This window comes from Papaver somniferum, chromosome 5 (assembly GCF_003573695.1).
Source record: "Papaver somniferum cultivar HN1 chromosome 5, ASM357369v1, whole genome shotgun sequence".
Classification (NCBI taxonomy): Eukaryota; Viridiplantae; Streptophyta; class Magnoliopsida; order Ranunculales; family Papaveraceae; genus Papaver; species Papaver somniferum.
In genome coordinates this window covers 115,372,192-115,395,677 of record NC_039362.1, presented here as the reverse complement: position 1 = coordinate 115,395,677, position 23,486 = coordinate 115,372,192, and the positions used below count along the sequence as shown (strand labels likewise).

The 23,486-nt window shown below is 44.0% G+C and overlaps 2 protein-coding genes across 2 annotated transcripts; both read right to left on the bottom strand.

Moving 5' to 3' along the window:
- Nucleotides 1-12: 12 nt before the first annotated feature.
- On the bottom strand, nt 13-3,775 carry LOC113279487 (lysM domain receptor-like kinase 3). Its single transcript, XM_026528180.1, has 11 exons — nt 3,740-3,775; nt 3,126-3,466; nt 2,745-3,037; nt 2,484-2,623; nt 2,304-2,393; nt 2,106-2,211; nt 1,468-1,619; nt 1,169-1,266; nt 876-1,018; nt 337-434; nt 13-168 (listed from the first exon to the last, which is right to left on the bottom strand). The coding sequence occupies exons 1-11, from the start codon at nt 3,773-3,775 to the stop codon at nt 13-15; spliced, it is 1,653 nt and encodes a 550-aa protein (XP_026383965.1).
- Nucleotides 3,776-4,677: 902 nt separating this feature from the next.
- Nucleotides 4,678-5,621, bottom strand: LOC113277723 (oleosin 5-like). Its single transcript, XM_026526739.1, has one exon. The coding sequence runs from the start codon at nt 5,541-5,543 to the stop codon at nt 5,064-5,066; it is 480 nt and encodes a 159-aa protein (XP_026382524.1). The 5' UTR covers nt 5,544-5,621; the 3' UTR covers nt 4,678-5,063.
- Between the last annotated feature and the right edge of the window lie 17,865 nt (nt 5,622-23,486).

Below are 23,486 nucleotides of genomic sequence, written 5' to 3'. Positions count from 1 at the left end.
GAGCTAACTGCATCATCTTCCCTCAAATAGCCCACTGAAAACCGTGCTGTTTCCTCCAAGTGTGGCTTCCCACTTTACTGATGCCATCTGAATCTTAGATAAGATCACGACAATCTCTTGCATCTCAGGTCGGTCTGTTTCCAAACACCATTCCGCAATTTCCGCCATCTGAACCAAGGACACATATCATAAAAAGTATAACATACACAAAAGATATATGTGGATATACATAGCAATGAATTATGTAAATTAGTATTCGTATTCGCTGAAGTTTGCACATTATGACAAGAACACACCGAAATAGTATGCTACTAGGTATATAGGTAAGCGTCAAACCTGATATACTTCCTCCATAGGAAAACAGCTCCTAAGATTACCATCTATAATTGCTTCCAAAGCAATCTTGGAGTCTTTATCCCGAAATAAGATGGGAGCTAGAAAATGAATATCAAAGATTTGCTGTTTGTAGCAGTACAGAGGAAAAATAAATGGAACAAAAAGCTTGAATCAGGTTGAGTCTTTTTACTAGAAGTCTTAGTTGCCCGCTATTGTTTTGTGCATTGTTAAGCAAGTTGCACAAAACAATAAGATGGGAGCTAGAAAATGAATATCAAAGATTTGCTGTTTGTAGCAGTACAGAGGAAAAAATAAATGGAACAAAAAGCTTGAATCAGGTTGAGTCTTTTTACTAGAAGTCTTAGTTGCCCGCTATATCTTAGAAATATTTTTCAGAATGATCCTCCTTAGGTGTTTATTTGTGGTTGTATCTTAGGTGTTTATTTGTGGTTGTATCTCCTAGTGGCTCTTCATGCTCAATAAAATTTGGTCCTTCACTTTAATCTAGCGAAGTTTGCTCTGGTCTTTGGAAAGAGGACTTACTACTGAGATCAGTGATTTCATCTTCTGAGGTTCCTGGTTGTTCCGAATGAGAGCACGCTGTCCTGTTATTAGCTCTGCTACAACTACCCCAAATGCGAAAACATCCGATTTGGAGGTTGTTTGCAGCTCAAACACAGACCTGTTTGAAATTCAATCAATTTCAACAGCAAGAGAAAGAGTTTGTGAATAGTGACTCTTATAAGGCTCTTATTAATAGCTAGTAAAGCATATTAGTTCTTGCAAGGGTTGATTAGAAGCCATAGAATAAAGGCTGGAACTTGTTACTTACTCGGGAGGAAGGTAACCAGGTGTTCCAACCAAGCGTGTTGCTTGGATATCTCCTTCCCCGGCGCGCTCAACTAGTTTAACCAACCCAAAGTCTGCAACCTGTAGAAGTTAACATAATTTATGCAAAAGAATGCACATGTTACCATAAGAATAATATATTAGAATCATCACGTGCTCATTTTATTATATTTTTTTTCCTATAATAGTTAACATATAGAACTTCTAAGGTTTTAATCGCTAAGAAGATACATAGGAAATATGAAGATGCTGTAGTTCTGCTTCAAACGGTGAAGGCAATACCTTTGCTCTGAGTCCTTTGTCGAGTAAAATGTTGCTTGTCTTTATGTCACGATGAACATGACGTGCCTTTGTGTAGTCATGAATGTATTTGATACCCCTGGCAGCATCAACTGCTATCTGAGCTCTTGCTGTCCACGAGAGAGGCTGATGGCCTGATTCGTTCCAACGAGGGTAAGAATATTCTGATATTAGCTAGGCAGCCATTCCAAATAGAGTATAACTCTACATTTATGTCCTACACGGTGTAATCTTGTTATGTCAAATTAAGGTAAACTTAGGCAAAAACGTCTCAATCATATCCCTTGTATCTGTAAAGTCCACAATTGTCACGTCCTAAGATCTTTCAGTTGGCCAGCATGAACTGCTTTCTTAAACAGTTACCTGAAGGTAGTTATGATATATATGAAGTAATTGCTATTTTAATATTTTGAATTCTACAGTTTTCTTGGGCTTCATGTTTACTCGTTTTGTTGTTGCGAGTTACTTACAAATCTGAGCATTTGTGCTGGATAGTTCACTTTGAAAGCTGAAAACACCATTTGCTTTTTTGGTATTTTTTTTTTGTTTGTTCCTGACAAGATTATTGAGATAGTTTTCGGTAGTATTATGGTGACCTTCTCACTAGGCAGTCTGATTACCTTTTAGTAATGGATCGTGAAGGTGCTCAGCGAGCGATCCATTCTTAACATACTCGTACACCAAATAGAGGTGATCATCTCCACTTGCGTATCCAAGCAGCTCCACCTAAGAAACAACACGCACAAGATATTAGAAAGAAATTTGCTTGCAAGCAAAAAAGCTTCACTGCAAATCATGAGTCTAGGACTACAACTTACCACATTTATGTGATGTATCTTGCACAAAACCTTAAGCTCTGCAAAGAACTCCTTGGATTTGTTAGACTTCATTTTCTTTATTGCAACTTCCTGTAGATCAAATGTCATGAATAATACACATAGTATACTATCTGAAGATTCTGAACTACTAAGTCTCCAGATAGTTACACCAAAATATACCTGTTCTCCATGGACACCATGGTAGACGCAACCATATCCAGCCTCTCCAATTTTCCTTGTTTCATCGAAGCTCATTGTAGCATCTTCTATTTCATCTAGACTATATACAACAGGTCTTTCAGACTCAAAAGCTGTCACATCTGTAACATAATTTTTTTATTAGAATAGACTGATGAAATGAAGACTTTATCTAAGTCGGTAAAAGGCAACAAATAGAAACTGCAGTTGTTTATCAGTTTTGCCCAATTGATGCTAATCAACCTTCTATGTCGTACTTCTTTCTCAAAGAAGCAGTTTTTTGCGGACCCAGTCTTTTCGAAACAGCTTTAGGATCTTCCTCATCGGGCTGTTGGTTTGTCCTTCTCTTTAAAAGGATCATTAGAAATGCAGCGGCAGAAAGTAGCATTGCAACTGACAATATTGCGATGATCAGCTTCCATTTGTTTCTTCTTCTTCCTGAGCAGCAGAGAGCGTTAAAATTCTGTTGAATATCAAAATAGAACCTGTTCCTGAGACTTGCTTGGTGGTGGATCAAATGAATTTCTTTATGTGTTCTAACACGTGGTATAGAGTTCATGAAAATGAGATGTTGAATTACGAGATAGAGATTGACAGGTATCAAAGCGTTAGGGTTCCATTTACCTTGCGCACGCAGGAATTCCATTTTTGTCTATGGGAACAAATAAAACCCATCCAATATCTAGGAAACCCTTCTTTTGCGTCATTTGAGGATTCAGTTTTTCTATCTCTCCTATATCAGTGGAAAATAAATCAGCTATAATGGACAATGTATCTTTGTCTTGAACAGTGTAAGTTGCAACTAGTTGAGAACTTTCTCCAATACACCCACAAACAAGATTTATAGGAACATCATTTCCTGTAATAAAGATTGATTTTTCCCCATCAGCTTCCCAAGCTTGCCCACTATATATTTTGTCTGAAACATTAACAAATGAATCTCCAGGTCTGACAGTATATGATGTCTGGTAAAAATACCCAGATGTGCTGTTAACGCAGCTACAAGGGACTGAAATTAGGTAGTCATCGAAACTGGGTTTGATTTGAGATGTATTAACAGACTAAAAAAAGGCTAGCTCTTCCTTTGAGTTGTTAATGAAGTGATCACTGTAGCTGTGATACAAGAATGAATTGCACGCTTTTATGTGGTCAAGACAAGTAAATGGGTATATTGAGGTTGATTTTTCATAGGTTCTAGCTAGAGTTGTCGGGAAGAATGTTGTAAGAAGGTGAATAACTAGTATAAGACTCTGAGCGGCCATTGTTTTACCCATGTTTTTGCCTGTGCACAAGGTAAAAGGAACCTAGAAAATGATTAGAAGGTGAGGGTAAAGGAAGAAGCTGTTTCATTTGATTCGTCTGTTTCATCTCACGATATATGTTGCTCCAAATGCTACAAATTCCAACCCGGGGTTTCTTAGAATATATTATCCCATATAGTCTTGCTCATACACGATTTCGAGTTATACATCCTTCAATAATTGGGGTTAACTTTGATATTTTATCTAATCATACGTCCACTGTCTTGCAGGTTGAAAAGGTGACACAAGATGAAAAGGCGGCACAGGATTTCAACACTGAGCAGCAGAATACACGATTCTTTTACAAGAAAAACAAGAGGACTTGAGGATTCCATTAAATGCTTTTCTGTATGTGTACCAAAAGACAGTGATCAAGTTAGCAATGAAGAAGCTCTGGTTCTTCCGTCTTCACTCTTTTGTTTTGTTTGGACTGTCGGGTATGATATTCTTTTTCGACCGTTTCTTCTACTTGATCTTTATTCAAAGAGACTTTTAAGCTTTTACATTTACACCCTCCTCTTGTCTCTATAAAGAGAAAGTTCCCGTTTTCAGTTTTAGGTAGAAAAGAAAACTCACATTAAGCTGTTCACAGTTCAGGCGAAGTATTTGAAGTAGTTTAAAATCACGGTTCCGCAAGAATTTTTGTATAAAGTAAAAACCAACTCGAGAGCTGACTAGGATTCTCCGAAAGATTCTCTTATTTTTTGTAGTAACATCAGGTTTCTTTGGAGTGCGACTTCGTGCACACTCGTTAAATTTAGGGAATTTCAATCTCTATCCTTGGATTAAATTTAGGGAATTATGTAATGAGGGTCGTTTCTCCGTAGAGCATGCAAATTATTTACTTAAAAAACAAACCTTCGGAACGAGAGAGATGCAATGAAAACAAACCATTTAAACGTTAAATTAGAATCTCTCTACAAAGCACTGAAAACAGTAAAGCATCCTCTACATGCAATAGAACTCATCACTCAACTGCCTATTAGTACTAGGTTTTATTATATCAACTACTAGATGGAGAGATAGATAACACCACCACAGACCTCACCACTGCAACCCTAATGTAACCACCAACTTCTTAACCCCAAGACCCAACAAACAAACAAACACACACAAACACTTGCAAAAACTAAACACAAACAAACAGAAACATGATCCATTTTCCCCTCGACTGTTTAAACCCCATTGGAGGCCATAAAGCATCGGTACGATCAACAACACTCCTTTCTTTTGCTACCACTCCCTTAGCAACAGCTCCGTTTCAGGCTTTCTGCTGGATGGTTTGCCCTACATCCTTAGCCTTCTGTCCCACTTGCTGAGTCATTTGTCCTGCTGATTCCTGCATGCGACGTCTAGCTTGATCCAAGGTTTCAGGTACACGAGCTCCACGAATGTAATTGATAATCCAAGATAGGGATGATAGTGCAGTAAGCCCAAATGCACCAGAGGTAAGAAAACCCATAACAGCTAAACCAATGGTAATAGCAGCAGGTACCAAAACAGGACTAAAAATAACAAAGAGTGGTGTTGCAACAGCCAAACCTATGATAGTACCAGTGAGGATCAAACCAGCAAGAGTAAGTAGTATTCCACCAACTGGAAACAAAGTGACAACTGCAACCACTTGTGAAGTTGTTGGACCTTTCTCTGGAAGCAAACTCTTCATCGCGCCTCCTGGTTGATGCTGGCCATGTTGCATTCCATGTTGTTGCATCTGGTGGTGTGTTTGGTGTTCAGCCATGGTTGATGATAATGTGAGGAAACTACTGAAAGCTAAGGTGTGAAATGTGATTTTCGAGAGACAGACAGAGAGAGAGAGTAAGAGTGAATGATGAACGAGATAGAGAGGAGATGTGGATGAATATAAAGAAAGGAGAGGTAAAGACACGTGGAGAAATGGTGAAGACAGATGTTAGTGAAGGTGTAGAGGTGGAGGTTTGCATGAGGAACAAGTCTGGTGGAAGGAATCTACTGCCACTTTTTTGATATGCTGTGGGTTGGTGCATGCTGCTGTTTTTCTTGTTTTACCAAGAATCATAACTTATCAGCCATCAGTTTTTTTTACATAAGTTTATCTTTTTGTACTTTTTCTCGTAATTATCATCCTCAACAGCTTGAAATTTGAGCTCATCACATGATTTCCAGCACTGTCGGTCATCACAATGATCACACTAGTCAAGATATCCGTTTTATTTAAAAGTAAGCCCAACATATTATTAGGCATAAGAAGCCAAGCCCAGACGTTAGTCCCAACGTCGCAGACTTAACACCGGCCGTGTGATAAAACTGAAACGGGGGTGAGCATGGCCGGTTTTGACCGTTTCCAATCCAATTCAATTTGGCATCTGCAGCTGCGAATAATCCAACATTGTTTTTAATTCAATTAAAATTAATAATCGAGAATTAAAATTAATAATCGAAAAATAATGGTAACAAACATGCTTCATCTATTCATACCTGTAAAACAAAAACACCTAAATTATTTCAAAATGGAGTATTAGCCAATACATGCTTAAACCCATAACACCATGTTATTGTTTTGTCACAAACACAAACTATCACTCAAACAGGACCATCATGAGAAAGTTCTCCGAGGAAAAACATGTCCTATTGACATAATTAAGAGAATTTGTGTGTTCATGTCTTCCTGAAGTCAAAGCATGCTAATATGCTAAGACTATACATATCTAAAAGCTACTTCATATGTCTCCTTAAAAATCCGATTTTATAATTTAACGGGTCTGGATATTCAAGGTTGGACCCGAGTCTAATTTGTAATCTATTGGTTTTCAAAAATCTCATCTACATCCAATCTATTAGCGAGTGATCCGAACACCCTCCCGTAAATATACGGTTGGTCCAGAACGAGTCTACGTATTTTGGGCCAAATGCTCAGCCTAAGATCGATAATCTTTCTTTATTGTTACCGATGCCAAATAAACAAACACCGGTTATAAGGTGCCGATTTTCTTAAAGGTGCATTAGTCGAGTAGTGATAAACATTTTGTCTTAATAAATAAATAAAATAAAATATATTTTATATGGATATGGTAATACCCTTACCATCAATATTCGGCTCTTACGATTCGCTACAAACTTTTCCTTAGCAATCCATGCCCTGTTGATAGGGTAAAACATGGGAAGGAGGAACTAGTCCTAATCACAGAAAGTACTCCCAAGGTGTAGAGAGGTTTATGAGAAATAGTGGTGTATTAATTGTGTCCTCTAAGCATACTTTCTTTCCCCTTTTATAATAATTCTCTTCTCCCCTTTTATGGATAAGTGCCTATAAGATTAACATATTACTAAACTATCATTTCCCCCCTCCTTCAAGTTATTAACAAACCCTAAGAGGTTTCTCTTTCTTTCTTGGGTTAAAGCCCAACCAGTTTAATATCCTCTTTCATGGGCTAGGACTATCCCAACCTTGTGGGTTAGGCCTAGTCCCCTTGTCTCTCTATCCTAAAAGGGACCCTTAATAGGTTAAAGGGCTATCTATTTTAGGATTGGTTATTTTCATGTATCAATATTAGTCACTGTTTGACTGGTCAAAGACCATGTCAACAGTCACACGTTGTTACGACAATTTGATGGTTGTGGCTAGTGGGTTTGAACGGTTTAGACCCACGACTCTTGAGATGTTGCAGTTACTAACTTATCTGGTAAGCGCTCCTCCTTTTACCCTCCTATAAATAGAGAGGATCTCGCCTTTTATTCTTCACTTTCTTACCACATCTTTTATCTGTCTTCTCTATTCTTCTTACTCACCTTTCTTGCGGCCGCCTGCTGCGGATGATGGTTCAAATTTATTTCCTACTGATGACAATTGGATCTCGCGCATGCTAAACCTCACCCGTTTCTTTTATCTTCGTATGAGACTTGGCTTATCCGCCCTCAAGCGGAGGTCCCTCCGATAGCCGCTTCAGAAGAGATGCCTCGCCTAACAGTTCACATGGGAGACTACAGTTTTCCTTCAATCATTCTATGCTCGTCCGCTGAATCTCCTGCCGCTTGGGATCCATGGGTGAAGTACATTTATTCCAATACTGATCATAAGAGGGTTATTCAGTCCTTAGGTATAAAAGCTGCTATAGACGCTTCAAGGTTTAGGTGTGTCCGGCGGGATCATGATAGCTTGGTCTGCTTATGCGCGCGCCGATGAATTGATCCTCACACATTTTTATTCTCTTTTGGCGAAGCAACCCCGATCTTGGAATACGTGGTGGCGCTTGCCGGCCTACCCATCCATGGTGATACATGCTTCGACGATTGTTGCATTTTTAAAGCTTTAAATCCAAGCAAAAAGGTTATTCGTGATCATTTGATTACGGCCAAAGCGAACTCTATAACAGTCCAACTACCGGAGGAAATCAAAACTGAGGTTCCGGATGAAGAAGAAGATTTAGGGGGCAGAAGGAAAGGCAAAGCCGTTGCGTCTGCTACGCATAGTCCTTTAGTTAATGCTTCATCTTCTCCGAAGCCTATGGCATCCGCTATTAGGGCCTATTCAAAGTCAGCTATGGTCGAGGAGTCTAACGGTGTGAAGAAAGTGGAAGCAGCGAAGAGTAACCAGAAATCCAAGCCTGGGCAATGCCGCGCCTCTTTCTCCTGCTGGATCAAGTATTGGGCTCATTTACTTTCCGGCGATCGAGCTGGCGTTTCTCCCCGCGAAGGGGAATCAGATCGATCGGAACTAGCAGCCTTTATTCTCTTATGGTTATGCCATGATGTATTCGAGTACAGTCCCCGGGACACTATTAAGAACGAACTCATTCCTATGGCAGTGTTGATGTCTCACGGCGTATCATTTCCGCTTGCTCCCATGTTTCTGGACGGTTTATATCATCATTTGGATTTATTGGCGCATGACATTCGGCGTGTGGATGGGTCTCATGAAGTAGAAACTTTCTTGCCCACCAACTTTATCTAGGAGTGGGCTTGGGAACACTTTCCTTTATACAAACCTCCTCTACTGAATCCCCTTGCGCTCTTATGGCAACAAGAAGTCACTCAGGAAGATGGTTCCAAACGACTAGTGAAAGTACCCCAGTCTCACCATCGGATGGCTCTTTATCACAAAAAGGGTTTTCCGGCTAAGGCTAAGGCTAAGATCAAAGATTTCATGGATAAGGGTGGCGAGTTCAACCCCGTTTCTTATCAATATGGTCGTACTGGCTCTCTACATTATAGTTTTGTTATAAAGTCTCAGCAAAGGATGTCCTCCACGGATGTGCCTTCATCTGGGGATTTCGACATTATTGTATCCACCTTGCCGGGTTTCCTTCTTGGGTTTCACAGTGGGAAATTTTCTTCTGAAGCATATAACACCATCCGCGTTGCTCGCCAGCTCGGCTTCGATCAAGGGGTTCCTTATAATCCTCTCACTCCTTCTTTATCTGATGATATGGAGGTCCGAAAGAGCTTTAATCGTTTCGTTTTTAAAGATGGTCTTCAGATGAGTGATCAAAAATATTACTTTGATTTCTTCAACCTTTGTCTCAGCGGAAGGTGGGTGTTACCAGTGAATGGCTTGTGTATCGTGACAGCGTCAACATGAATGTGTTAAACCTTCTCTTCAAAGATCCATATGCTCCTCCGGATCTAACTAAAGAAGATTTCAAGGAGCTGCATGCATCAGGTCGTGTGAAGTTGAGCGACGAAGTCGCCAAGCAATATAATCTTTCCTCAAGTAACAAGGGGCTCCCCCTCCAGCCGCTTGTCACAAGCTGGGATCCTCTTCCGGGCGATGAGTCTCCTCAGAAGGACAAAAAGGTGGCTCTTCACCCTCATTGTCCGGTTCTAAGAAGAGAAGGCGTTCTCCGGCGATAAAACCATTGGAGGTCCCTCTTGCTAAGTCTCCACCCGCAAAGGTATTCTTTCTTCTTTTTTCTTTTGATTAAGTTTTTTTGCCTTAGTCTATTTTATATTGGTTTGTGTCATGTTATTTTAGAGCTCCCTACCTATTGGCTGGAAGCCTAGGGGCCTTTTTATCAAAGAACATATTAATCTACCCCATCACGAGTGGAGGGCCGATCGATAAAACGAGACGCTGGCGTGTTACCTATTCCTCGGTTACCTTCCACTCGCTCCGCTAATACTTCCCCTACGTTTTCTCCGCAGGCTCCAAAAATGGGGTCGCCTTCCTCTAGTTCGTTTTATTGATCGTTTTGAACGTCATCTAGGCCGATCAATTAGTAAAAGTGGTCTTGAAGTGATTTCTCCTCGCATGACTTTGCATTCCACCCATCCTCTAAATGTGAAGAAGGTTCGGGATCTCGATCATCCTCTTCACACACCTTCCGATATGCTAGGTTCGGCAAGCGAGTCTGGATCAGACTGTTCAGTTCAAGACTATTCTCGGGGTGGAAGTGAGGCTAAAGGTGGCGCTGAGAATCAGAGCTCTTCTTCTTCTTCCAAATCTCGTGAGTATTCCATACCACCCTTTGTTGGACTTGGCATTGACACGTGCTGGTCAAAATATTCTGTTATAATTATTAAATGCGCCTTGTGATCTATATATACGTCCCCATTCCTTATTTCTTTCTGATACATTATTTTACTTTCTCCTTTCTTTCTTCCTCTTGTTTCCTATTAGGTCATCCGGAGTCAACTGCGTCGAGTTCTTATTCTTCTTCTTCACATCGATCGGTGCACTCTCCTGCTAATCTTCCTTCTACTTCGGATCTGGTATGTATGCGCGTTGTTTATCATTATTTATTTCATTGTCATTTTTAGAACGTTTTTTTATTCCTTCTCCCCTTTTCTAGAACATGGGAAAGTGAGAGAATGTTCATAGTAAAGGGAGCGGTTCAAACTTGCAGGCCAAGGGTAGCGAGTCCGGAAGTGCTAGCGAAAAGCGGAAAAAATCTTCCAAGGGAGTTCCTAAAGTCTCACATAGTGTAGATGCTGAAGCTGAACTATTGGCTACTCCTGAAGATCCTTAATTCCAATACCCTCGTGTCATTAAGGCGGAGGACGCTGGTGTTGACGATCGCTTCGTGCTGGTGCACGTATTATGGGTTTTTTCTGATAAGGATGCCAATTACCGACACATAGTGGAGAAATTTGGCCACATGTGCGTTCATGAAGGGATGCTTGCTAGTGCTTTGATCGTGACTAATGAGGATTTGTTGGATATAACGGATGGCCTGGCTCATGCGGAGGAGACTCCTATCGATCTGGCTATGCTAAGGAGGTGGGACAACCTTATTCAAACGTATCTGCTTCTTCAATTTCCCATTTAGTGGTTGAAAATTTTTGCCGGACGTGGCGAGGACGAGTCATAATGCACGTCATGTGCTGCCTCGCGAGATAGAAGAGCTAGATCAGGAATACAGGCGTCTGCTCAATGTTGAAACTATCAAGAAGGAAGCATACGATCGGCTGATGGCGGACGTTGGACGAGCTACTACGGAGCTAAGGGCTTCCCGGACGGCTGCTGAAGAGGTTAATGCACGCCTTGTCAATAAGAGAGCGGAGTTAGCCGCTTTGGATATTAACTAATTTTAGTTGTTTTGTGAGTGGTGTTTGAACAATGCTTTCTTCTTTCTTTTGTTTTCGGTTTGGTTTGGACAGGAAACTTTGATTGTTTGGTTTTATTTTACTCGTTTGTGAGATATTCTATTATTTAGTTATTTGTATTTATTATTATGGTTAGGAAATAATTAATGTGGTATTCCATTCCTATAAATAGGGGTAGTCAAGGTGCTTCAGTTAGTATCTTTCATATTTTCTTCAGTATCTTCTATCATGAGTTGTGATTTTTGCAGATGGTTCGTCAATTACATGGTTATGTGTTGGCGTTGTCTCCTGTGCCAACGTTAGTCATTCCTTTTGAGAAGGATTATGAATTGACTCGTTTGTTGTTGGTAAAGGCTGAAGTAGAAATGCTCAGAGAATTCAGGATAGTGAATAGAGCAGCTACTCATGCGTAATTTGATGAACAATATGAGACATACTCAATGGCTCAGAAAATGCGAGCTTCCGGACGAGTGACTCTAGAGGTGCAGCGTGTGTTGGACAATACTATTTCCGCTCGGAATAAGGTTGAGCGACTATCCAAGATTCACTAATTATGATGACTGATATTGATCAAGCAATAGCTGACTGCCGTTTGTTTATTACTCAGCAAGCGGGCCCTAATTTGCGTGGGTGTGTTTTGACTTTATGTGCTGTATCCTCCCTTGTTCATCCTACCGATAAAAAGGCGGAATTAGCTCGTTTTTAGTGCTGAAGCATGAAGTGGGGATGTTACAAACTCATCGATTAATCACTCTGGATAAGGCGCGCAAAGCTTATGAGGAACATAAGGAAACGCTTGATATGGCGCGGGAAGCCTCTGCTTCCAATGATGTTATGCGCCAGGTTCATCAAGTGCTTGAAGAGGTGCGAGGTTCTTATACCACCTCTACTACTCAATATGGTGAAGTGCTTTTAATGATGCAGGATTTGGATCAAGACATCGCGCATTGTCTCCCATAAGAATCATTTTGGTTATATATAAGAATCATTTTGTTTTATCAAAGTAAATAATTCTTAAGTGTTTGTTCCTTGTTTGATGGCTAATCGTGTGAGATTAGTTTTGGATGTAAGGTATCTAAATCACCTTTTAGAAGTGATGTGTATTGCGCATGATATGTTTAATATCGAGAACTCTTGCTGGCATGAACGGTTAACGGTTACAGACCATCGTGTGATGAAAATCCAGAGTGAAGGCGGACTGCCTGACATGACTTTGCTTGAATATCGTGGTTATTATCGCGAACAACGTCTGATTACTCATTTTCAGTGTATTGAGGCGGATTATACTGTCAAATATGTTGAAGTGGCTCTTGCTGAAGCTCACGGGGCGCTCCGCACACTATCCTGTTTTTTTTTAGTATATATATGCTGCTTTGTAATTATCAAAGGGGAATAACTCAAAATCATGGAAGAATCAGTTGATGCATTATCTTTAATCCTTAGAAACCAGAAAATGGAATTGTTGCAAGCCACCGTTGCTGGGAGTGCTCGACTTGTACACGATTGTGAGGGTATGTTTGAGGCGAGTCAGACACAATATTTTTACGCAATGGATTTATATGTGGATAGGCTGAGTGCTTATCAGGTTGAACCTTCAGTAGAGAAGGCTATGTCCTCTGCTGAGGCATCTGAAATATTTTTTGATGCTCGTCCCCGGATGGCGTGCCGAGAAGATGAGTTATCTATTGCGTGCGGACGGTTAAGACGCGCACGTTCAGTATTGGCCTCGTTTCTTCAAGCTATAAGTATCTGATTAAGCTTTTATCTATGTAATACTTTGTTTTTTCTTTACATGTATTATCCCGAGTGTGTTCACTTATATGATAATGAATATATCTATCTGTTGATGGTGGTTTTAGGACAAGGGGTAAAACCGTACACCTAACATGATGTCACTAACGCCGCTAGCGCATTTAGTAAATCATTTAACGCGCTTACGCAAAAATTACCAGGGTACCTTTTTTAATGCTAAATTCGGGTTTCATACACCAAACCCTAATTCCCGCACCACTGTGCCAGCAGCATGCCAAACATGCCAGCCGCACCACTGTGCCAGCAGCATGCTAAACATGCCAGCCGCACCACCGTGCCAGCAACATGCCAATCATGCCAACCGCTCCATCGTGCCAAGGCATGCCAACCATGCCGCATGTGCCAACTGCACATTCCGCGCACTCTATGCGCGCCAAGGCATGCCAATCATGCCACATGTGCCAAACACACATACCGCGCACTCTCTGCGCGCCAAGGCATGCCAACCATGCCACATATGCCAAACGCACATACCACGCACTCCTTGCGCGCCAAGGCATGCCAACCATGCCACATGTGCCAAACGTACATTCCACGCTTCCTATGCGCCAAGGCATGCCAATCATGCCACATGTGCCAAACACACATTCCGGGCTTCCTACGCGCCAAAGCATGCCAATCATGCCACATGTGCCAAACGCACATTCCGCGCCTCCTATGTGCCAAAGCATGCCACACATGCCATTGGCACATGCCGTGCAACACTTGCACTTTGGCATTGCCACTTGCACACGCCGTGCAACCTAGGGCCAATGCCCGCCACACATGCCATTGGCACATGCCGTGCAACCCTTGCACACGCCATATAACCTAGGGCTAATGCCCGCCACATGCGCCATGGGCACATGCCGTGCAACCCTTGCACACGCCATATAACCTAGGGCCAATGCTCGCCACACGCTCCATTGGCACATGCCAAGCAACTCTTGCAACCTGGCATGCCAAGATGTGCAAACCAAGGCCAAAGCCGCCACATGCGCCATTGGCACATGCCAAGCAACCCTTGCAACCTGACATGCCAAGCCGTGCAAACCAATGCCAAAGCCGCCAAAAGCGCTATTGGCACATGCCAAGCAACTCTTGCAACCTGGCATGCCAAGCCGTGCAAACCAAGGCCAAAGCCGCCACACGCGCCATTGGCACATGCCAAGCAACTCTTGCAACCTGGAATGCCAAGCCGTGCAAACCAAGGCCAAAGCCGCCACACGCGTCATTGGCACATGACAAGCAACCCTTACCACCTGGCATGCCAAGCCGTGCAAACCAAGGCCAAAGCCGCCAAACGCGCCATTGGCACATGCCAAGCAACTATTGCAACCTGGCATGCCAAGCCGTGCAAAACCAAGGCCAAAGACGCAACACGCGCCATTGGAACATGCCGTGCAACACTTGCACTTTGGCATTGCCACTTGCACCCGATGTGCAACCTACGACCAAGGCATTCCACACATTCCATTGGCACATACCGTGCAACAATTGCACTTTGGCATTACCACTTTCACCCGATGTGCAACCTACAACTAAGGCATTCTACACATGCCATTGGCACATGCCGTGCAACCCTTGCAGTTTGGCATGCCGCGCCTACATCAGAGGCCACGATCCCTCTTAAGATGCAAAATCTCGACCGTCGAAGGTCGCCACTGAGCCGACACGTATCTCAAGATCAACTTATCAAACACCAGCGAAATGCTACATGTTTTCCACGAAACACTCGAGACATCAAAAACGTATGTCACAAACTGGGGGATGCTCATCAGGGTTTTGGTTTGGCGGTCTACAACGTGTAATAAGAATAAAACGCTTAGTAAATGCATGAAGTAATGGTGAAACGATCTTTCATTATGGAACATCAATTTCATCAATACCAGGCATTACCACCTCTTCCCATTTAACTCATCCCTTTCTTTTCGTACGAGGCCAGAGTACGTTTCACTTAGTCTTGTATAAATAGGTTTTACCTATTTCCACCAAAACACAAGTTTTTGGTCAGGGAGAAATACAACACTCAGAAAGGCAACTCTTGCTAGCTTTCTCAAAGCTTTCATCTTCTGATACAAGTCAAGTACTACTCTTCCAGAACAGCTCTGGTCTCAACATTCTCTTCGCTTCCCTCCCTAAACCAGCCCTTCTCCTCCTCTTTGTGACCGAAGCAAATACGGAACGGCCATTTCTTGGTTTAGGCCAGATTTGTATAGATTGATCTCTCGAATCTAAAGTACTCCCGTGAAGTATATTTTTTTAGGGTTTATATTTGTTTCTCACCCACTCACCGAATATACCAAAATCAGCAGAAACGGTTTTTGCTCATAAACAATTGGCGACCACAGTGGGAGATTGATCTTTCGGTTACAATGTCAGTTTTCAATCCTCGATCTCATACTTCGATCTAGACATCAGGACCGCAGAAGCAAGCGATCTGTTCAGGGATCCACAACTCGACTACCAGACAACCTGGTTACCAGTCGCAAACCGCAAGAGACGGCTGGGGACTTCACAGAAACCGAAAGCAAAAAATCCAATCATCAAGTGACTTAAAATGACCGGGGACTTTCCACAATCGCGGCGGTGCTTCCCACGAGACTCGATCTTACACATGGAGGATCCCTTTTTCATCAGGAGATCCGGGAAACCGAGTAAGTCTTGCTTAGACAGAATATATGGTTTACAATTTCAAGTTTTCACGGGAATGATAAAACCCATAGCCATGTTACGTTTCATCCCATGTCATCTACCAACACGCAATGTTCACGGTTCCATATCTTCACTGGGATGTTCGTATCACTTACAATCATAACCAAAAAAAGGCATCATCCTAAAACGGTTCATCCCGAATAATAACCCAAAACCCTCATAGGTAACACTTTTCTATCAACCCAGAAATCCAGAAAATCAAAACCATAAGCCAGGTGTTTCATTTTCCTTTCAAAAAAAAAAAAAACATAAGAATTTCAGAAGACAGAAGTGCATCCAAAGGAAGCCATTCAACAGTGGTTTGCCCTTCTCGAAGAAGACGTCCTTCATCATTTGGAGGACCGTCTGTTTCAGCTCCAATCCTTTGGACAACCTTCCAACCTCCGTCTCTAGTTATTTGACCACGTCCGCAGAAGGACCTTGGGTCACCTTCGCCTGCAACCTTGGATCTCAGAGAAACCTTAACGCCCAGTCTTCGTGGAATCAGTTGCATGCCCATGTGTACCTACTTTGCATCATAACGATTACCAATCACTATTCATGAGGTAGCTGACGCTACCACGGTAATATTCGAAGAGAAGAACAATATTTCTACAGATTTATGGGAGGCATACCTATGGTTGGGGTTTGCACCAACACAAGAAACGCTGGAGTACATACCTGGAATATGCTGGCCCACTTTATTTCTACGGCGCCACGCCAAGACAGCGCCCACGCCGGAACCAGCGCCCACGCCGGAACCAGCGTCATGCCAATCCAGCGCCTTGCCAAGCCAGCGTCCATGTCAAGCCAGCGCTCGTTCCAACAAGATGCAGCGCTAACAACTTGCATCTTTCCAGGGCCAGCAGCTTGCATCTTTTCCAGCGCTGACAGCTTGCGTCCTTCCAGCACCGGCAACTTGCGTCTTCCAGCGCTGACCGCTTGCGTCCTTCCGACACCGGCAATTACATCTTTCCAGCGCCGACAACTTGCATCTTTTCCAGCACTGACAGCTTGCGTCCTTCCAGCGTCACACTTGCACTTCCATCTTGCATCTTTACAACATCTTGGATCTTTACAACAGCTTGCATCTTTACAGCAACTTGCATCTTTACAACAACATTTTACAACATCTTGCATCTTTACAACAGCTTGCATCTTCCCAGGGCTAGCAGCTTGCATCCTTCTAGCGTTGCACTTGAACGCCCCGTAGGGAATCAACAATCCAATTTCATCACACGTAAATATCAGGAACGACTTCTCCAAAATCGAAGCAAATAAAATCATCAAACCCCCTGAGTTCACGAAGAATCTCTTCCTGTCAAGGGACGCATGATTTCTGGGGACTTCGACCACAAAACTGTGCAGTCCATAATGAAACATTTATATGAGATTCTATGTTTCCCCAAGGAAAAACGTCAAGACATATTTGCATCCCTCAACCGTACCGCATCAGGGAAGCATCCTTTTCCAACCAGAGAAATCGTTCCCAAATCCAAACCTCTCTTGGAGAGCACGATTGACAGATGGAACTAGGGACTCCTAAACACTGTCCGCTTGAAGGGTGTCCAGCCTTACAGCAGACTGATTGACGCAGCCTTTCCAGCGGCTCCGCTTCAATGTTCGCTTCAGCAGCCGCTCCGCTTTAACATTCGCTCCAACAGCCGCTCCGCTTCAGCGTTCTTTCCATAAGCTGCTCTAGGATCCGAAGACGAAACTCCAGCGTTTTTACTCCATGAGTTTCAACGTCCTCTCCGAGAACCGAAGCCACTTCAACGCCTCCTTCCTGCCAAGGATCGTGTCGTAGCCGCTGCTCTTTCTTTCTAAGGATTTTGTCATGGCCGCTGCTCTTCCTTGCCGAGGGTCGTGCTGTAATCACCACTCCTTCCTTCCAAATTTGCTCACTTACGCATCCAGATAATCCGTTTACTTCCATGGACAGTCTCTTCTGATTACATCTGCTGCCAAGAACTGTCGCCGCCCATTTGTCGATATTATCCAGAGTTTCACCATGGAAATAATCACTGTAACGGTAACCCGTACTCCTTCATATTTTAGTTACGCGTGGAAAAAGTAACAAAATCACAAGTATGAGTACACGATGGTGGTATCCTTATCATGGTCAACCCACTGACCACACAAGATGGAAACATGCAAACTACACTTGGGGACTGGGAATATACACGGGAGCCCTTCATTGTCGAAGCTCAGAAGACACGATCAACCATCAAATCATGACCAGAAAAAGCCAAAAATATACAGGAAATGCCTTATTCCATTATTCAAGAGCTCTGAAGGGATTGGAAGGTCGAACAACCTAATCTAATGGAAGATTGAGGTCTTTCAAATAAGAAGTTTTTCAAAGATGTAAAACCGCAAGCGGGATGCTAATTGGCGAAACCCTAACTTCTCCATGAATACGAAGAAGATAAAAATAAGTCCGCAAAAGCATCAAGATGTCTCTGCAACAGAGAGAAACAACAAAAAGGAAAACTGGTCATCGAAAGCAAATATACGAGTTGCCAACGCCTCTGTCAGAGATTCTTCAAGCACTTTCCCCAACAATCTCTCGGGAAACAAAGGTTCCATCCGAAAGCAGTATCAGCAGTAGTCGACGCCTCAACATCCCACTGAAACCGCCTCAGCGGCAACAATATCCGCTTCCTTCCCGACATCCGCTTCAACAGACGACCCAGCATAGACCACTATGACTTCCCCAGCGTCACAACCAACAGTTTCGTTGTCCGCTCCGTAAGCTGTTTCAATTTCATCGTCAACCGCAACGCCATCTTCCTCTAAAATCTCCTCAACAACCTCTCAAAAAGGATTCTCTGATTCATTCACAGAATCAAGAACTATGACACCATCCTGGACAGGGAAGTTACAATAGCCTTCTCCTACAAGTTGAACAAACTCATTTTGCTGCCGTTTTCAACCGGTTTCAACCGAGAGGCGGACTATTCCGCCCTAACAACTGGTCGTAAAAGAAGTTTTATTACACTGAAACCTCTCAATGCACCGGGATACTTTGTCATCTTCCCGCTCTTCCTCCATATTCACCGAAGCCAAGAGGGTCTGAACACACACCTGTATCTCACCTAGATAGGAAGAAGGGCAATAAGATACAAGGAATGTTTCATATCTGTCCATACAAGATGATTAGGGTTTTGTGAGGAACGCAGAAAGCGTAATACTCTCGGAATTTGAATAAGGAAAGGATTCCCTATTTTGGCTAAGTAAGGAGGAGAGGCAATCGGGCCCGCGAAGACAAGCCAGCACCGTGCCAAGAAGTCTGCGCTTTTCCTCTGCACCAGCACCGTGCCAAGCAGTCTGCGCTTTTCCTCTGCCCAACAGTCTGCACTTTTCTTCTGCGCCATCACTCCGCCAAGCAGTCTGCGGTTTCCTCTGCACCAGCACTATGCCAAGAAGTCTGCGCTTTCCTATTCCAGTACCATGCCAAACAGTCAGCGCTTCTACCGCGCCAGCGCCTTGCCAACAGTCCGCGCTTTTCCTTGCCGCGCTTTCCTTGCCAACGCCATTCCTTGCCAAGCGCTTTATCGAGCGGCCCACGCCCATTCCAATCCCGTCAGTGCTAATGGTTCCCTTTCATGCCAAGTCTATGCTAGCAGCTCCGCCCCGCTTCCAAAGCCTATCCCCGAAGACACCCAATCATACCGGGATTTGCGCAAAGCTACCAGATGAAAGGATTGTGGATGCTACTTACCTCTCAAAAAAGGTTAGACAAATCTCCTCGGCCCTCTTTCATGGCTTACTGTCTCAGTTCTGTCCTCGTCTGTCACCATCTTATGCTTACCTCGCAACAAGGCCCCTATTCCAAGCTAAGCAGGGGACTTAATGTTGATGGTGGTTTTAGGAAAAGGGGTAAAACCGTAAAACCTAACATGACGTCACTAACGCCGCTAGCGCATTTAGTAAATCATTTAACGCGCTTACGCAAAAATTATCGGGGTACCTTTTTAACGCTAAATTAGGGTTTCGATACACCAAACCCTAATTCCCGTACCACTGTGCACAGCAGCATGCAAAACATGCCAGCCGCACCACTGTGCCAGCAGCATGCCAAACATGCCAGCCGCACCACTGTGCCAGCAGCATGCCAAACATGCCAGCCGCACCACCGTGCCAGCAGCATGCCAATCATGCCAGCCGCTCCATCGTGCCAAGGCATGCCAACCATGCCGCATGTGCCAAACGCACATTCTGCGCACTCTCTGCGCGCCAAGGCATACAAATCATGCCACATGTGCCAAACACACATACCACACACTCTCTGCGCGCCAAGGCATGCCAACCATGCCACATGTCCCTAACGCACACACCGCGCACTCCTTGCGCGCCAAGGCATGCCAATCATGCCACATGTGCCAAACGCACATTCCATGCTTCCTACGCGCCAAAGCATGCCAATCATGCCACATGTGCCAAACGCACATTCCACACCTCCTATGCGCCAAGGCATGCCACACATGCCATTGGCACATGCCGTGCAACACTTGCACTTTGGCATTGCCACTTGCACACGCCGTGCAACCTAGGGCCAATGCCCGCCACACGCACCATTGGCACATGCCGTGCAACCCTTGCACACGCCATATAACCTAGGGCCAATGCCCGCCACACGCGCCATTGGCACATGCCGTGCAACCCTTGCACACACCATATAACCTAGGGCCAATGCCCGCCACACGCGCCATTGGAACATTCCAAGCAACTCTTGCAACCTGGCATGCCAAGCCGTGCAAACCAAGGCCAAAGCCGCCACACGCGCCATTGGCACATGCCAAGCAACCCTTGCAACCTGGCATGCCAAGCCGTGCAAACCAAGGCCAAAGCCGCCACACGCGCCATTGGCACATGCCAAGCAACTATTGCAACCTGGCATGCCAAGACGTGCAAACCAAGGCCAAAGTCGCCACAAGCGCCATTGGCACATGCCAAGCAACTCTTGCAACCTGGCATGCCAAGCCGTGCAAACCAAGGCCAAAGCCGCCACACGCGCCATTGGCACATGCCAAGCAACCCTTCAACCTGGCATGCCAAGCCGTGCAAACCAAGACCAAAGCCGCCACACGCTCCATTGGCACATGCCAAGCAACCCTTGCAACCTGGCATGCCAAGCCGTGCAAACCAAGGCCAAAGCCGCCACACGCGCCATTGGCACATGCCAAGCAACTCTTGCAACCTGGCATGCCAAGCCGTGCAAACCCAAGGCCAAAGCCTCCACACGCGCCATTGGCACATGCCTTGCAACACTTGCACTTTGGCATTGCCACTTGCACCCGATGTGCAACCTACGACCAAGGCATTCCACACATGCCATTGGCACATACCGTGCAACACTTGCACTTTGGCATTCCCACTTGCACCTGATGTGCAACCTACGACCAAGGCATTCCACACATGCCATTAGCACATGCCGTGCAACCCTTGCACTTTGGCATGCCGCGCCTACATCAAAGGCCACGATCCCTCTTAAGATGAAAAATCTCGACCGTCGAAGGTTGCCACTGAGCCGACACGTCTCTCAAGCTCAACTTATCAAACACCAGCGATATGCTACATGTATTCCACGAAAACACTCGAGACATCAAAAATGTATGTCACAAACTGGGGGATGCTCACTAGGGTTTTGGTTTGGCGGTGTACAGCGTGCGGCATACACAAATGCCTGTTTCAAGAAGGTGTAATAAGAATAAAATGGTTAGTAAATGCAGGAAGTAATGGTGAAACACTCTTTCATTATGGAACATCAATTCCATCAAATTCCATCAATACCAGGCGTTACCACCTCTTCCCATTTAACTCATACGTTTCTTTTCTTACGAGGCCAGAGTACGTTTCACTTAGACTTGTATAAATAGGTTTTACCTATTTCCACCAAAACACAAGTTTTTGGTCAGGGAGAAATATAACACTCAGAAAGGCAACTCTTGCTAGATTTCTCAAAGCTTTCATCTTCTGATACAAGTCAAGTACTACTCTTCCAGAACTGCTCTGGTCTCAACACTCTCTTCGCTTCCCTCCCTAAACCATCCCTTCTCCTCCTCTTTGTGACCGAAGCAAATCTGGAACGACCATTTCTTGGTTTAGGCCAGATTTGTATAGATTGATCTCTTGAATCTAAAGTACTCCCGCGCAGTACATTTGTTTAGGGTTTAGATTTGTTTCTCACCCACTCACCGAAATTACCAAAATCAGCAGAAACGGTTTTGCCCATAAACACTATCTTATTGCTCCGGACTGACTCTTAGTTCTTACAATGCAGTATCATTTCACAAAACTTTACACTCGGGGCTTTTATTAAACCTAACTATACTCATACTTGATGCTTTATTCATTCTAGCCATACTTGGGGCTATCACGCATTTCATTGCGCAAAGTCTAATCACAGTCAGGTAGTGCTCATAGCCTAGCCGTATTCGAGGCAACGAGTGCACTTCACTGGTCATGCACGGGACCTATCCAGACTTGGGTCTATTGGTGCACTTTATTGGTCGTGCACGGAACCTATCCAGACTCGGGGCTATTGGTGCACTTCATTGGTTGTGCACGAAACCTAGCCAGACTCGGGGCCATTGGTGCACTTCATTGGTCATGCGCGGAACCTAGCCAGACTCGGGGCTATTGGTGCACTTCATTGGTCGTGCACGAAATCTAGCCAGACTCGGGGCTATTTATTGTGACACATAGTTAAGATAAGAATACTTATGCTATTGATAATCAACCATCCGACGTACATTTAGTTATTATGCATAATAAGCTTTTAGCCATTTAACGTTGATAGGGGTGTTAATCCGGGATCCACTCATCCGCTTGAGGTAATAATATCCACTTTCCGCACCTTCGCTAATCATATAAGGGGCTTACCAGTTCGCCGCAAACTTTCCGGCCTTTGCATCTCGCTGAACGTGCGGGGCAATTTTCATGACTATATCATTTTATGAGAAGGTTCGTATCTCCACATTTTGGTTATAGTATCTTGCGGTCCTTTGCCTGTATTTATCCGCAAACCGTTCGGCTTTAGCTCTTCGCTCCTCCAAAGTATCAAGATGGGCAAATCGACTAACTTCTTCCGGAGTGGTGAGACTGGCCATGGCTACTCGTGCTGAAGGAATGACGATCTCTGCTGGTAGTATTGCGTCCTCCCCGTATACCAAGGAATAAGGTAAGGCCCCGGTTGAACTCCTTTTAGAAATGCGGTATGCCCAAAATGCGAGCGGTAGCTGTTCATGCCAGCTTCTGTGATAATTATATACCATCCGGCTTAATATCCTTAATAATATTTTGTTGGTAGCTTCCGCCTGCCCATTCCCTTGGGGGTAATAGACAGTCGAAGTATAGAATTTAATGCCGTATTGATCCAGCAGTTCCTTGACAGTTTGGTTGACGAAGGAGGTACCGTTGTCCGAGTGGATGATCATTGGTGCGCCGAATCGACATATGCTATACTCTTTAATAAATGCTGCATTGGTGGCTCCGGAGTAATCACAGAACGGAATAACTTCTACCCATTTTAAAGAATACTCTATTGTGGTGATGATATATTTATGTCGTCCGGACGAGTTTGGACTAATCGGCCCAATGATATCGAGTCCTCAGCTATGGAAGGGCCAGGGAGTAACGACACTGTGTAGAGACGTGTGTGGGGCATGGATCA

Bases quoted from the DNA above. Each gene is read 5' to 3' on its own strand.
- LOC113279487 (XM_026528180.1), bottom strand. From the start codon at position 3,775: ATGGGTAAAACAATGGCCGCTCAGAGTCTTATACTA. The intron at 3,038-3,125 runs GTAAATGGAACC...ACCACGTGTTAG, and splicing joins GGAATTCCTGCGTGCGCAAG to AACACATAAAGAAATTCATT. The intron at 2,212-2,303 runs GTAAGTTGTAGT...GTTGTTTCTTAG, and splicing joins AGATACATCACATAAATGTG to GTGGAGCTGCTTGGATACGC.
- LOC113277723 (XM_026526739.1), bottom strand. From the start codon at position 5,543: ATGGCTGAACACCAAACACACCACCAGATGCAACAACATGGAATGCAA.